Source organism: Macaca fascicularis, chromosome 3 (genome assembly GCF_037993035.2).
Source record: "Macaca fascicularis isolate 582-1 chromosome 3, T2T-MFA8v1.1".
NCBI lineage: Eukaryota > Metazoa > Chordata > Mammalia > Primates > Cercopithecidae > Macaca > Macaca fascicularis.
In genome coordinates this window covers 164,791,699-164,807,314 of record NC_088377.1, presented here as the reverse complement: position 1 = coordinate 164,807,314, position 15,616 = coordinate 164,791,699, and the positions used below count along the sequence as shown (strand labels likewise).

At 36.6% G+C, this 15,616-nt stretch overlaps 1 protein-coding gene across 4 annotated transcripts in view; it reads left to right on the top strand.

Annotated features, from left to right (window-relative positions):
- SLC13A1 (solute carrier family 13 member 1) overlaps positions 1-15,616 on the top strand; it is a 93,807-nt gene that overhangs the window by 44,004 nt on the left and 34,187 nt on the right. For all 4 annotated transcript variants that reach the window (XM_065542518.2, XM_065542519.2, XM_005550635.5 and 1 more), the window contains one exon: positions 9,168-9,319. In XM_065542518.2, the coding sequence (XP_065398590.1) occupies positions 9,168-9,319 (152 nt within the window). The remainder of the gene's footprint in view (positions 1-9,167; positions 9,320-15,616) is intronic.

Genomic DNA, 15,616 nt, shown 5'->3' with positions numbered 1-15,616 from the left:
GGAAGCTGAATCCTAAATCGATAATGAGAAAAGCCAATAAACAATTCAATTTCCATAGCAGCAGGCTTCAACATTTTTAAAATGTTGAAAAGCAGGAGGAAGAAAAAAATTGCTTATGAAGTGGTTAAATCTTCCACTTTCATCCCCAAATCCACATGGATGCAACAGCTTCTAATCCACGAAACAGAAACATAATCTTCAGACATGGTAAAACAGGATAAAGAGAACCAGATCCAGTTCTGGGCTGGGGGAGAGTGTCACAAGGAAAACAGGGGTACTGAGTGATAGTTTATAAGCTAAACGTGGAGGACCCGACCTTCTACCCACACTGGTCCAGGAGCCAGGTCTATGCCTTTCAAGTGTCAGCAGGCAGAAGGCCAGATGATGCTTCCTTGGAGAACACAATCAGAGTAAGAGACATGAAAACATTGACCTTAGAATTTTCTCAAAAAAAAAAAGGCCCAGTCAGATGACATTATAGTGAAGCTTACAGGCAACAACAAATCCAAAAACATGAGTGCAGAGCTTCTACACAGATATTCACTGCTGAAATGTGAGCAGACAACCAAAAATTCCTGGATATCTGATGAAAGCCTCAATTATGAAAGAGAGATTGCCAAATAAACAAAGAAAAAAGAGCAATCTGCAGGAAGCAGAGACTATGCAAGAAGAAGAAACTACAAAAAAGAAAATATCATTAATATAATCAGGGGGTAAACAAATAAATTACTCATATTTATGAAATACAAATAGTATTCTATAAAAGACAATAAAGAAGGCAAAAATATAAAACATGTAAATATAAAATAAAGTATAAATATAAAATATAGAGATATAAAAGCATAAATGGAAAATTCAGTAGACACAATAGGAAGAAACAGAATAAACAGGAAATAAGAGGAGTTTCCAAAAAGAACAGGAAAAATGAGAAGAGTATATAAAAAATTCAAGAAAGTTTCTACAATGGAAGAGTACAAGTTTTATGATTAAAGGACTCACTAAATGTCATCAAAATGAATGAAGCAGACCCACACAGGGCAGATCTGTTTTAAAATCTTTGAGATTTCAGAATACTATAAGATGATCCTAAAAGCTCTCAAAAAGGAGGGAACACTAATTCCTTACAAATGATCAAAAATATGAATGGCTGAATACTTCTCCCCAACAGCACGACTCAGAGACAGCAGGAAAACTGCCTTCAAAATTCTAAGTAACATATATTTCCAATGTAGAGTCAACATCCAGTCAGACTTTTGATGAAATAAGAGGGTAGACTTAAGTGTAGCTCTTTGCAGTTCTAGAGAAAAAATGACTAGATTTAGGACAGGAAGGGAGGCCCTGAAAGAGATGTCACCAAGACAATAAAATTGGTAGAATATTGATGTGAATTAGGTATCCTATCACTTGATTGTTCCAAGAGAATGTTTAAGCAACCAGGGAATATTTGGGAGTGATTCAGTAGCATGTACTTAAAAAAAATAAGCAAGTGAAAGAGGGAAAAGACATATTCTAACTTAGAGAAGAGGCAGGAAAAGTCACGTATATCATATTTCCACCTGTTAATAGAGCTCTAGGCAACATATTGAAAATTGAATTCTGTACTATAAGCAACGTTATGACAGAGCCATAATTGGAAGATGATACGAAGTATACATATTCAGTGAAGGAAGCTGTGAAATAAATCTGCAATTGCTGCCACCAGGTGGCAATAGTGAGTTACCTCTGGACCTGCAGGATTTCTGTTGTGACAGGTTCATTGTGATGATGTCATTGGATTCTGCATTTTGTCACGTCCTCGTAGAAAATTTTTCAGTTACTTGGAAGAAGATGTGGAGGGCATACTCCACATGTATGGTAGACAGAAGGGATTGAATAAAAACACAATAGGTTACCATTGTGGTAAAAGCAGTATGAAATAGAACTCAAATATAGTTTTAAAAATTCACCTAAGTATTCTGGAAGGCAAGTTGGTACAGGGGAAATTCACTGAGAGGGAACTCACAGACATGGATTCTGCTTTCAAGTCTGCGGTAATCAGCTGGGTCACACTTGAGACTCATTTTGCTCTTCTGAAATATTAGGTCTTTATACCAGATAATCTCTAACTACCTGTCTGCTCTAATAGTCTATCATTCCTTTACATGTTAAAAAAATATATATATATTTCTGGCTGTAAAAGTTACAAAAAGTATCAAGAAGGTGGAGGATACCCCTAATCGCATGATCAAGAAATAACTGTTGTTAGTATTTTGATGTATTTCATTTCAGTCACACACACACACACACACACACATACATATATATATATATATGTATGTTTCATTTCAGGCACATGTATGTATGTAGAAATATTTTTGCTTTAAAATTGTACATAATTTTGTACTTTTCATATCACATAAATTTCCTTATATATTATAACACAAGTGCTTTTCCATTCACAATATACCTGTGACAATGTCCTGTGGCCACAGGCTGAAAGTACAATCTGGGCAGAAGACTAAAGATTAATCTGCTGTGATACCTGTGATACCTGCCCGCTTTGTATAATTTCTGTACCACTAGTTGGCTCGATTATTGACTCATTTCAGGCTTTCCTAAGAGCCCTATTTTTTAGCTCAGTGCCCTGTACTACTGTCCCTCTGGTCCTCATGCTTTGCCCTTTACTTCAGTATCGTCTCTTCTACGAGTTCAGCCCAGTGAACACAAGCACTCAGCAAAAACAACGATAAATCTGAATGCATGGAGCTCATGTTTACTGGGTAGATAAAAAGTAGGGTGCATTCACCATTCCACTTCAAAAACTCTTCCTCTTAACCTTTAATTTGCATTATGATATATTAGTGTTAGCATTTACTGTAGCATTTTTTACCCTGAATTTTAATGCCTTTATAAATTGTCGATGATATTTGCATAAACATTAGCTCATGTGCAGTAACAATAATGTATATTTTAAAGGTCCTTATTAATAAAAAATGTATAGTTAATTCATAAGTCATAAAGCATGGCAAACATTAATCTGTTTCTGTTTTGATTTTTTGTTTTATATCTTCCAATGTCTTTTAATAATTCTCTATATATGCATATATTTTTCAGTTAAGCTTTTATATGAAATCCAATTTTTTCTTTATTTATATTTTTGAAAGTTTTAAGGTGGCAAAGAGAAATCATATAAACATTGCATATTTTAAGTTTCCATTCTTATTATCAATTTAATAATATTCAAATTATGCATCACTTTCTGGTTTGTGTTGAAGTCTTTCCTATAGTAAAATAGTTAATATTAAGCCCCAAATTTCAATTGTCACTTTGTATGATTCATAAGAATTTTTAAACTTATTTCCCTACCTTATTTACATACCACTTCTTTTGTGTCAAATTTCAATGGAATTTTTTATCATATGGAAAATACAAATGATTTCCATGTATAAATTATAAGGGAAAGGGAGACTTTTCTAAATTAGTTTATTTTGGGTGAAGCATAGAGTCCTTTGTGGGTTGACCTTAAAGTTAATTAGAAACTAGAAGGTAAATTACAATCCAATGCACCTGACGCTGCCATGCTAAATGCCATTTTCATATCTATGATGACTTTTAGTGAGTAGTAATTTTTTCCTTATCACGACTTTTCAAAAAGATATTTTAATAATGTCTCAAATAGCATGCTCATCTGTATGGAAGATGGCATTTCTTCTGTTCATCTTGGAGAAGAGAGAACGCTTGTACACTGTTAGCAGCAATGTAAATTGGTGCAACCATTATGGAAAACAATATAGAGATTCCTCAAAAAATTAGAAAAACAATAGAAGTACCATGTGATCCAGCAATCTCACTTCTGGATATATGTACCCCCAAAATGAAATCAATATGTCAAAGATATATCTGCTTCCCCATATTCGTTGCAGCATTATTCACAATAGCCAAGTTAGGGGAACAACTTAAGTGTCCCTCTATAGATGAAGAATGGATAAAGAAAATGTGGTCTGAGTTACTGTAATAATCCCTTTATGGTTGTCCTTGCATCAATTCTTGCCTATTTCAGACCTTTCCTATACACAGCAGCCTAAAAAAATGTACAAATGTATTTAAGAAATACGCAAACACAAGAAGACAAAAGATAATAAGTGTTTGCATATTCCTTAACTACATTTATATTTTTGTTTAAAGGCTGAAGTCTGTAGAATGAGTCTGTAATAAGCAAGAATTGATTCAAGAAGATCCATAAACACATTATTTTATTAACCTAGGCCGGAGATAATGTTGACTGAGACCAGGGTGAAAGCAGTGGAGATGGAGAAAATTGAACAGAGTCCAGGCATATTTCAGTAGATACAATTGACAGAATTTGATGGGATGAGGAAGATAATGTTTTCAAGGAAGACAAGCAATATATTATAGCAAAGTGGCTGAGAGTATGAGCTCTAAAGCAAGACTGTATGGTTTCAAAACCCAAGTCTGTCATTTTCAGGCTCTGGTACCTCGAACAATTCACTTAACTTCTCTATGTCTTTTATTTACAAAATGACGTTATAATAGTACCATAAAATGACGTTATAATAGTACCCACCTCATTATATTGTAAGACTTAAATGAATTAAAACATTTAATTGATTTTAACTTGGACCAGTGCTTATTACATGCTAAGGATGCTATAAGTATTTGTTACAATAGTGATGGTGATGACATTAGTTTATATAAGTGATCCTGACGAACTAGGTTTGACAAAAGAAGTAAAAGGCTTGGTCCTGAACATTTTCAGATTGGAGTTTTATTGCAGACATTCTCTCTCTATATATATACACACACATATATATATATTCAAATATATATATATATATAAATAAAAAGAGAGAGAGAGTTTTGTTTTGTTTTGAGACAGGTCTTGCTCTATTGCTCAGTCTGGAGTGTGGAGTGCAGTGATGCAATCATCCTCCGCCTCCCAGGTTCAAGAAATTCTCCTTCCTCAGTCTCCCAAGTAGCTGGGATTATAGGTGCCCGCAACCACACATGGCTAATTTTTGTATTTTTAGTAGAGACAGGGTTTTACCATGTTGACCAGGCTGGCCTAGAAATCCCTGACTTCAAGTGATCCACCTGCCTCGGCCTCCCAAAGTGCTGAGATTCCAGGCATGATTATGTTGAACAGGCAATTGGATACATGGGTCTAGATGGAGGATCCTGGCTGAAGACAGAAGTTTGGTGATCTGGCATAAAAATAGTCATTAAATCAATAAAAAATAAGATTTTTTAAAGGAGAACCATTAGAGTGAGGAGAGACAAGGGCCTGTGACAGTTTAAAGAAATTCCAGTTTTAAGGAAGGATGGAAGGCAAAAAAAAAAAAAAAAAAAAAAAACCTGGCAAAGGAGACAGAAAAACAGGCAGAGATAGAAAAACCCAAAGAGTGAGATATCACAGAAACTCAAAGCAGAGTTTTTTCAGTAAAAAGAAGAGATAAACTCTTTTAGATGCTTGCAAAGGGAACTACAAAGTTGAGATTGAAAGGTTCCTATTGAACGTAGCCCTGAGGAAATTACTGATAATCACAGGAAGTGCATTGTGGGTGGAATGAGGAGACAAGCTAGATGGAAGTGTTTAAGAAAATGGAGTCAGTGAATGTAAACAACTCTTTCGAGTAGTTTGGCTGTGAAAATGGAGATGAGGTAGGACAATAGTTTACTTGAGTGGAGGGTTAAGAAGTCTTTCTTGTTTTTCTTCTGTAAAGATGGCTCAAAAATAATTAAATGTTGATGAAAATTCCAATAGTCTGTAGTGGAAGGGTTCTGAGAAAACCTGAGAGTTCAGAAACAAGAAGTTGGAGGAGAAACATTGACTCTATTAATTATGTAAAGAACAAGAAGATGGGGCAAATGCAAGTAGGTTTCTACATTTCACAGTGATACTATTATATGCTGGCTTCTATTTTCTCTGGGAAGTAGGAGGCAAAGCTACTTGCAAAGACTGAGAAGGACCATTAAGAGGGATGTATAAAGATGATAAAGAAGGTTTTATATTTCCTTGTGGAAACAGGTAGAGTAATTTGGTTATGCAAACACGCTAGGGTAGAGAAGCAACATCATTACAGCATTGGATGTTTGTGATCATGAATGATCCCATCTGCTTTACTGTGCATGTAATTTTTAGCAACAGTAGTTGGCTACTCAGAAGCAGACATGACATGGAGAGAGAGAATGGTTGGGTTTATAAATCAGTTGGAATTTTCACAAAGAACTACCATTTAAGAAAAGACAAGAAAGAGAGTTCGGAGTTTTGTTAAGACAATTTATTGAAATGATGTACCATGGAATCTCAACTGAATAAAGATGGAAGTAAAGAAAGGAGAGGACCATAACTGGCCATAACTACATACTTCATTAACCTAGATTTGCCAGTGCAGTTGAAGGACTGTAGAGATAGAATTAATTCAGCAGCAAAGTTGGAAGAAGAAACTGTAATAACTATGCCAATTTATTGATAACTAGGATGGTTAAATGATACTCTTTCTACCCCTGAGTAAATATAATATCAACCACACACCTTAGGTATTTTTGCATTTCATTTCCACAGGACTTGCAAGTGAGGTGACCAAAAAACAGTTTTACACTCTTAAACTTAGTGTTTAAAATGAGAAGGCTGAGAGATGGTCTGCTTATGGAGAAAGTTGTAGTAGTTCCCTAATGCGCCGCTCCCTGCCACTTGTACCATCACAGTTGAAAGAAGGGAAGAGTCTCCTACTTACCAAGGTGCAATAGTTGTTAAGAAACTACTACTCACTTTGGGAGGCCGAGACGGGCGGATCACGAGGTCAGGAGATCGAGACCATCCTGGCTAACACAGTGAAACCCCGTCTCTACTAAAAATACAAAAACTTAGCCGGGCGAGGTGGCAGGCGCCTGTAGTCCCAGCTACTCGGGAGGCTGAGGCAGGAGAATGGCGTGAACCCGGGAGGCGGAGCTTGCAGTGAGCCGAGATCGCGCCACAGCACTCCAGCCTGGGCGACAGAGCGAGACTCCGTCTCAAAAAAAAAAAAAAAAAAAAGAAACTACTACTTACAGAACTTATTATCTACCACCCTAGACTTAGAAAAGGTCAATGGATTAGTGTTTGACACATTCTTGAAAAATTAGAAAGTAAAATGTCATGACTGAATTTCCTTACCTAATCAAGTTTCAGTTGCACTGTCACTGACAACACGACAGAGGTGACTATTTCCCTTGGACCATACGAAGGAAACATGTGGGAGGACTGTCATTTGGGATCATTTGAAAGACAACTTCCTCCAGGAGGGGATTTTGACAGCATAAGTTGATCTCACTATAAAAAGACCAGGCAGACTATCACATGCAGACACCATGAGTGTGTCATACGCCACCAGGCAGAAGATGTGTGTTACCTACATAGAAAGAACAACAATCTGATGTTCCTATTTGGATAATAGGAGTCTCATAAAATCCCATAAAATTGCCCACCAGAGGGAGTAATTTCAAACATTCACCATGCCTGGAAAGTACTAATGCCATTTTTAAATTAATAAACAGTCAAATAAGACCTCTCCTAATCCTTAGCACTCCTCTCCTGATCCTGTTCTTCTCTTGACATTCCAAATGTTGAAGGTTTAGAAACTGAGTGTAGCAAGTGGTGAGAAGAATTGGAACTAGGAGAGAAAGAGAAAGTCAAACTCACAAACCTCCTTCCAGCTATGGGCTTTCAAGCAGGCCTGATCTAGGGGACAAGAGAATGCTTAAGTTTAAAATGTGGGATTTTTCTTATTAAATAGGGCACTGTTTATTTTAACTACTCAAATGAAGCTATTCTTCTGACTAAACATAACTGAAAAACTATTCATTAAATGAAATGACCTTGAAAAGTTATTGTTTCTTCTTTGAATTTCACCACAGGAAGAGGAAGAATCAAACCAACAAAGTGTGTTTACAGGGTCATGGATGAGAGAAAGAATGAAGTTGCTTTTGGCTTGCACCCTAGAAAGTCATCTCGTAACTAAAACACTTACATTTGGTCTAGTGGTTCCCCAAGTGAAACCATTTCAGGATGTGCCATTGTTCAAGGTGTAACTACGGGGGTGGGGTGACTGAGGTGGAGAACTGAAAATTGTTGGAAGTAAGATCAAAACTGTGTGGGGCCAGGATATTTAAAGGGCTATGCATGAGCATAGTGTAGTCATTATTCAGTCGCTGACAAGATTTGGAGTAAGGAAGATGATTATGTGCTGAGTGCAAATGCTATCTTAAATGACAGCAGTGGGTGACCAGGAGATCAAAATATAATGGTCAAAGGAATGGGGAGAGAAAGAGATATCCAAGTTACATGATTCTTAAAAAAAAATGGATTTATTTTTTGTGTGAGTGGAGGATTAATGTTCTGGAAAAGACAGTGGGGAGCAAAGAGGACACTGACTTATCTCTCAATGCTGAGGTATATGGTGTTGAAAACATTCAATTTCAGGAGTGATATCGCCTGGGAACCATCCATTAAGGTGCATCGGTGGGAAACCTTTCCAAAAGAAGTTTAGGGACTTATTAAGTATGTACCATCAGTATCAACAGAAAAGCTTTGGGAGTAGTGGCGAGAAGGGAAGACATGGGGGAAGAGTTAAGTAAGGGACAAGAAAGAAGGATGAAGAAATGAATGAAATTGGATTTTTAAAATATTTCAGTGGTTTCAGCTTAAATACTGTTATTGCTACATCTGCATTGATGGAAAGATAAATGCTGTATTAGTGAGCTCACATCACCATAACAAAACACCACAAACTAAGTGGTTTAAAACATAAAAATTTATTTCTCACAGTTCTGAAGACTGGATCAGGGTCTGGCAGGGTCAGTGTCTGGTGAGGACTCTCTGCTGGCATTACAGACAGCCACCTTCTTGTGACTTTCTCCATAGCAGAAACAGAGAGAGAGAGGAATCAAGCTCTCTGATGTGTCCTCTTATAAGGACATAATCCCATCAGACCAGGGCCACATCCTCAAAGGAAGGGCCAGTATCTTCCAAATCTTCCAAATGAGGCCAGTATCTTCCTCATTGCCAAATACTATCGTGTCAGGAGTTAGGGTATCAACATATGAATTGGTGGGGGTGGTGGGACACAAACATTCAGTCCATAACAAATATAGAGCAGTTCTCATGGTACTTTTTTGTTGTTGTTGAACAGAACTCAGGCATGGGAACCAAATATCGAACAAAGAAGGGCCACATGATATGTAAACTTATGTGTTTGTGCATTGCCTACTCTTCTACTATTGGTGGACTGACAACAATCACTGGTACCTCCACCAACTTGATCTTTGCTGAGTATTTCAATACGTAAGTAACCTTATTGGATTGGTGATTTAACATATGGGCAGCACACAAATTGTAAAAATTATTCTTACCTGGGATTCAGAGAATCCAAGTACAGAGATGTTATGTTAACTCTCCTTTGTTCCCCTTCAGGACATCTATAGGTCTACAGACCTTCCTCTGTACTGAGAGTTAAGTATTTAGGAATACAGAGTTAACTTGTGCCAACAGATTTCCCAGGTCAGCTCAGAGGAGATAACTCTTGGCTGACCACTCTAAACAAACAGGAAAAACATTTTTCATTGAAAGTAATACCACATATGATAGTTAACTAAAGTGGAAGGGAATTATTTTCTTTGGATAATTTATGTAGGGTTTGGGGACCAACATGTGAACTTAAATAATGAATGGTAAACAGAGGTATTAATTATGGGAGGCTTGACTTTTGGAATTCAAAAAAGATTTGAAAGATTGAACAATTACAGTAAATGTCAGTAATAAAGTATTCTATAAACAGATATATGACTCTTAACATGTTTGGAACTGTGATGACAATCCACTGCAGAAAATGGGAATCTGTGGATTCAACAGGTAGAATACTTGGGTTAAAAAATCCTCAATTTGCAGGTACTTACACTGTGAATTATTTTACTTACTTATTTGTTTTGTTGAGACAGAGTCTCACTCTGTCGCCCAGGCTGGAGGACATTTGGTGCAATCTCAGCTCACTGCAACTTTCGCCAAGTGATTATCGTGCCTCAGCCTCCTGAGTAGCTGGGATTACAGGCATGCACCATAATATCCAGCTAATTTTTGTATTTTTAGTAGACATGGGGTTTTGTCATGTTGGCCAGGCTGGTCTCAAATTCCTGATCTCAAGTGATCCACCTGCCTTGCCTCCCAAAGTGCTGGGATTACAGGCATGAGCCACTGCACCTGGCCATATTGTGAATTTAACAACAACAAAAAGGTCCATGATTCTCCCAAGACTTATTTTTTTCATATGTAAAATCGTCATAGTTCATAGGGTTATTGTGAGAATTGCATAAAGTAAACTAAGTAAAAATATTTTGCACTATGTAAGTATCATTGAAACAATAGTATGAAAGTCCATGGTGTCATATAAGCACTCGGACTGGTTCTACTAAAAGAACAGATAATAACCAGAATTTCAAGAAGATAGACAGGATTGAGAAAGCGTAGGAACAGGATTTGAGTTCACAGAACAATTAGAGTTCAGAGGCAGGAGAACCATGCTCCGCGAAGTAGATTCATAGACTCTAGGAATTTTCTGAAATTATTTGCAAAGTGCAAAGTGTTGTGCATGCATAGATTCGCTAAGAAATCCAAGACTCAAAAAATGTCAATCTCCATTCTAGAAAGAATGGGTGTTTGTGTTCAAAGAACACTGGTATAGGAGTTTAGGATCAATATTACACAGACCTCCAAGAGTATCGTTTCTATGAATACACATCCATCATGTACACTCCAACTACTGATTTAGAAAACTTTAAAAGGCTTTTGATTTATAAATGAGAGGCTTCAGAAATTCACAGTACCAGTGAAGACTTATCTAACGGATCCCCTAATTCAAGACAGGAAATGCACCTGACATCGTTTTTAAAATGACTTATATCCTTTGTCATGAATTCTCCAAGGGAAGAGGTTCCACATCTTAGTTCCCCTCTGTGAATTTCTTTTTCTAATATCTAGACCAAATTCTTATGCTTTATTTTTGTTGATATTAGAGAACTGCTGGTTTCCATCATTCCCATGAAAGCAGTTGATACAGTCAATGTAATTAATATTGAAGTTGTTTTGGTCTTTGTGATCTTGCAGAGTATATCAACCAAATTTTGTTTAACTTTTCCCTTGATTTATTGGATGCACTAATCCATTTGTAATGACAGATTAAGAGCATTATAGCACTTTAAGCAAAAGGTTTTAGTAACTATTTTCACTAGTTATCTAATCTTCTACTTCTCCTAATCATGGGGATTCAGCCAAAAAGTCCTTTAAATTTAGAGAATGCTCAAAATATACTTTGAAACATAATATTGTTTGTCTTCAAAAGGTTGTCTTTATATTAGAAATTATATGCAAACTGGAAAAAATTCAGAGAATTCTTTTATGATACAAAATACCAGAATAGAAGGGAAAATAACCTTATGTGAAAAAAACATAATTGATAGTATTAAACAAGTGAGGTATTTATTAAAATTTTGCTTAAATTTTGGCCCTACAACACGGTAGCATTTCAAAGCAATAATAAAATGGAATGCATTAAATTTCAATGGAAAATATTATAGAAGCTTAAAATACATAATGCCACCTTTTCCTCCTGATACTACTTGTAAACTTTTAGAGTAATACCAATGATCCTTTTGAACAATTTCATTTTAGAGACTTGCCAGCTCCAAAGGATGCATGAAACCTCAGAGTTAATGGCTTCATACCATTGACATTTACAGAAAGGTGCCATCTTACAAATAAACTTTTGGAGGAAGAAATTATATAACATATTTTGAAGCCTTATATTTCTATTCTTTTGATATACATATAATGTTTCATATAAAATCTCTTTATATATAATGTATATATAATGATATTTAAAATGTATTTTGTGTTCCTTTTTACATAAAGCAAACAAAAACAATGAATTCTGAGAAAGCTAAAAGTTATTCAATACACATAAAAACAGACCTTCATTCATTCATTCAATTAATAAGCATTTCTTGAGAATTGACAATGTGCAATGCACAGTTTTGACTTATTTTGTACAATGCAAGAAATAAAATCTGCCAGGAAGAATATTTCATCCGATTGTCTAGACAAAACATAAATATGAGAAAAAAATTAAAATGTAAAAATGTAGAAGTATTTTTTTTTTTTTTTACCTATAGGTGAGAAGATAGAGAGACGTATTGAGTCCATGCCAGATAATTTACATACATTATAGTGTACCTGTATCCTGGATATCCTTGCTATAGAGGTGGTATATAGTCAGTGATTAAAAGCCTACACTCGGGAGTTAAAACATCTGTGTTCAAACCTCAACCCTTTCACTTACCAGCTAGGTGACTTTGGACAATTATTAAACTCTCAAAGCCTGTTGCCTTTCCAAACAAATGAGGAAAATAATATGATCTCTCTCTTAGAGGATTGTTTTGAGTTTTGCATAAAATAATTAGCACTTAGTGCCTAGGACAAAGCATGGACTGAATAAATATTGGTTGGCCAGGTGTGTTGGCTCACACCTGTAACCCCAGCACTTTGGGAGGCCAAGGTGGGTAGATGGCTTGATTTCAGGAGTTCAAGATGAGCCTGGGCAACATAGCAAAACCCTGTATTTATAAAAATACAAAAATTAGCTGGTATGGTGGTGCACACCTGTAGTCCTAGCTACTCGGGAGGCTTAGGTGGAAGGAGGCTTGAGCCCAGGAGGCAAAGGATGCAATAAACTGAGATTGCACCACTGCACTCCAGCCCAGGTGACAGAGTGAGACCCTGTTTCAAAATAAATAAATAAAATAAAATAAATGTTGGTTATTGTTACTACTAGAGTTGAGAAAGTTGAGGTTCAGTTTAGCAGATTGAAGACCAAAACCAAAGCCAGCCAGACCCTTGAGGCTGCCTCCTTAAAAGTTACCTTCCTAGAAACATCACAGAAGGTGTGTCCTAAAAGAGGGCTGTAGCTATGTCCCACATACCTTGGTTACTACAGAAAATGTGTCCATATGACTTGGAATAATCTTAAAAGAGGCAAACACCACATTTATGGAGAAAACGAATGAAGATAATTCATTAAATCAAAGTACCAAAAAGTCTGTAACTGTTTTTGTTTTGTTTTGTTTTTTAGGGAGGAGTGAAATAGTCTGTGTATGTTTTGCATAGTTTAGAATAGCAGTATTAGATTGCCACTGTAGAAGTCTGGAGACAGGAAACCAATTAGGAGTCTGTGATCAAAGTGCCAACAAACGATGAAAGGCAGAACTAGGCTAGTTGTGAAGTGATAGGAGGATTTGGACTCAAGACACTGCAAAGTCAGAAGGTTGTAAGTAATTAGATATGAGAATTTAAGTGTAAGGAGGGGTTAGGGCAACTCTGGGGACTTTTGTCCATAAGGTCAGATAGATAGTGATGCCATGAACTTCTTGAGAAGACATGGGAAGGTGCAGGTTCACTGGAGAAATTAATAAATTTGAATTTGGACACATTGAAATGCCTGCTGAGAACCTATCCACAAAGTGATTTTCAACAATCATTTGCAAATGCATCATTTGAGTTCGTTATAAATTTGAGTGTCTCTCTATATGGCAAATAGTAATTTTTTGAGCATGAAAATGGTCATGTAGGAAAAAATGTTAAAATAATTGAGACATGGATAGACTCTTAGGAAATATTGACAAGGAAGAGGATGAGCAAAGTTAATCGAAGTAGGAGAAGTATCAGAAGCATATGGTATTTTGAAAGCCAGAAGACCATTTTCAAAATGGAGGATGAGTCAGGGCTTGTACAGTAGTAGAAGAGAGGCATGTAGGATGATGGCTGATATTTATAAAGTATGAAATATTTCTGACATTCTGATTCTTAGAATCTAGTAGTAGCGGTGGCACCTAAATTCTTAAATTCCTACACTCCCCTATCATTAATTCACCATTAGCTTTAATAAATCCTTGCAACAGGGTATTCTGGAAATAGTCTTTGTTCTACCACCTCTTGTTGTAATTATACAAATTCATTAGGTTTTCATTGGCTCTTCCATAAAGAAAATCCTGTTTGCTTAATGCTCTCTACCTGGTTCTTATCCCACTTTGTTCCACTGATACATTCTTCCAGTCATCAACTAACATTTTCTAACACTACTGTCAATAAATACTATCTTGTAATTAAGCTATTACTTCCTACTCTGGTTCTTGAAAAATCAGCCATTTTGTTCCATTGAACCCTTCGCTGGAGTTGCCTCAAAAGCCACAGCTGGGGAATTTCCACAAGGGAATGCCCAAACAGTCCTGAGATGGGGCTAATTGAGATTCCAAAGAAAGAAGAATGAAATACCAGGGTGATTGGTACAAGCATATATTAGGGGAACTTACAGAGTGCAATCCTCTAGAGGAACAATGAGAGAAAAGGAATGTTCCACCTGGGTGCACCCACTTCAAGGGGATCAGAGCGTAAAGTTTAAGGAATTTGGCTTGGGGCCAGGGCCAATTTCTTTTTAGTAAACCTAGATACATTTATTAGTGCCTGGGAATGTTCAAGTCCCCAGTTTGGGTTCAAGCCTGTGGGGGGAAATAACCTGCAGATGGCTGGGTCACACAGAGGTCAAGGCACTCTAATTTTCAGTCAGGACTCAGAAAGGAAGCAGAGGGAACTGGGGGACCCCACACCAGCCAACTCTGTCAACCTCTTTCTCTACTTTTGTGGATTCAATACCATTTGGCCCTCTGTTCTGTTATTTCTTAACCACCATTTTCATTCCTTTTAAAAATCATAACCTATGTTTACTCTTCCATGAGCTTGTCTTATTCACACATGCACATTAAGGATTACACCACCACCCTTGAAAATTACAAGCTTGTAATGACTGAACGAATCATTGTCCTATTCTTCTATTAGCCCATAAAGGATACAAGTAGGTGATTTCATTAGTCGGTTTTGTGCTACTATAAAGGAACACCTGAGACTGGGTAATTTATAAAGAAAAGAGGTGTATTTTGGCTAATGGTTCTTGAGGCTGCACAAGCATGACACCAACATCTGCTCAGCTTCTGGTAGGTCCTCAGGGAGCTTCCAGTCATAGCAAAGACAAAAGGGAATCACATGGCAAGAAAGCAAGAGACACAGGGGAGAGACCTCAAACTCTTTTTAACAAGCAGATCTCCTGTGAACTCTACCACAGGGAGGGCACCAAGCCATTCATAAGGGATCCGCCCACATGGCCCAAACACCTCTCACTAGGTCCCACTTTCAACGTTAATGAACATAAATTTAACATGAGATTTGAAGCGAACAAACATCCAAACTGTATCAGTGATCAATAAACATCAGTAGAGATGAACTGTATTAAGACATAATGAAGTACTAATTATTCTTGGGAATCATCTAAATAGCTGAATAATCTTTTAGTATCAAAACAAACCTATGAAGAGAAATATTATTAGAGACTATTACTACTTTCATGGTAGAGTGGTTTTGACGCATCAATCTCATCAAATAAATACAACAGCTATTGGCTAAACATACACACAAAAGATCTACTGGATAAAGAATGGAAGATTATCACAAAAAAATTTCACACCTTGCTGATTACCAAATTAC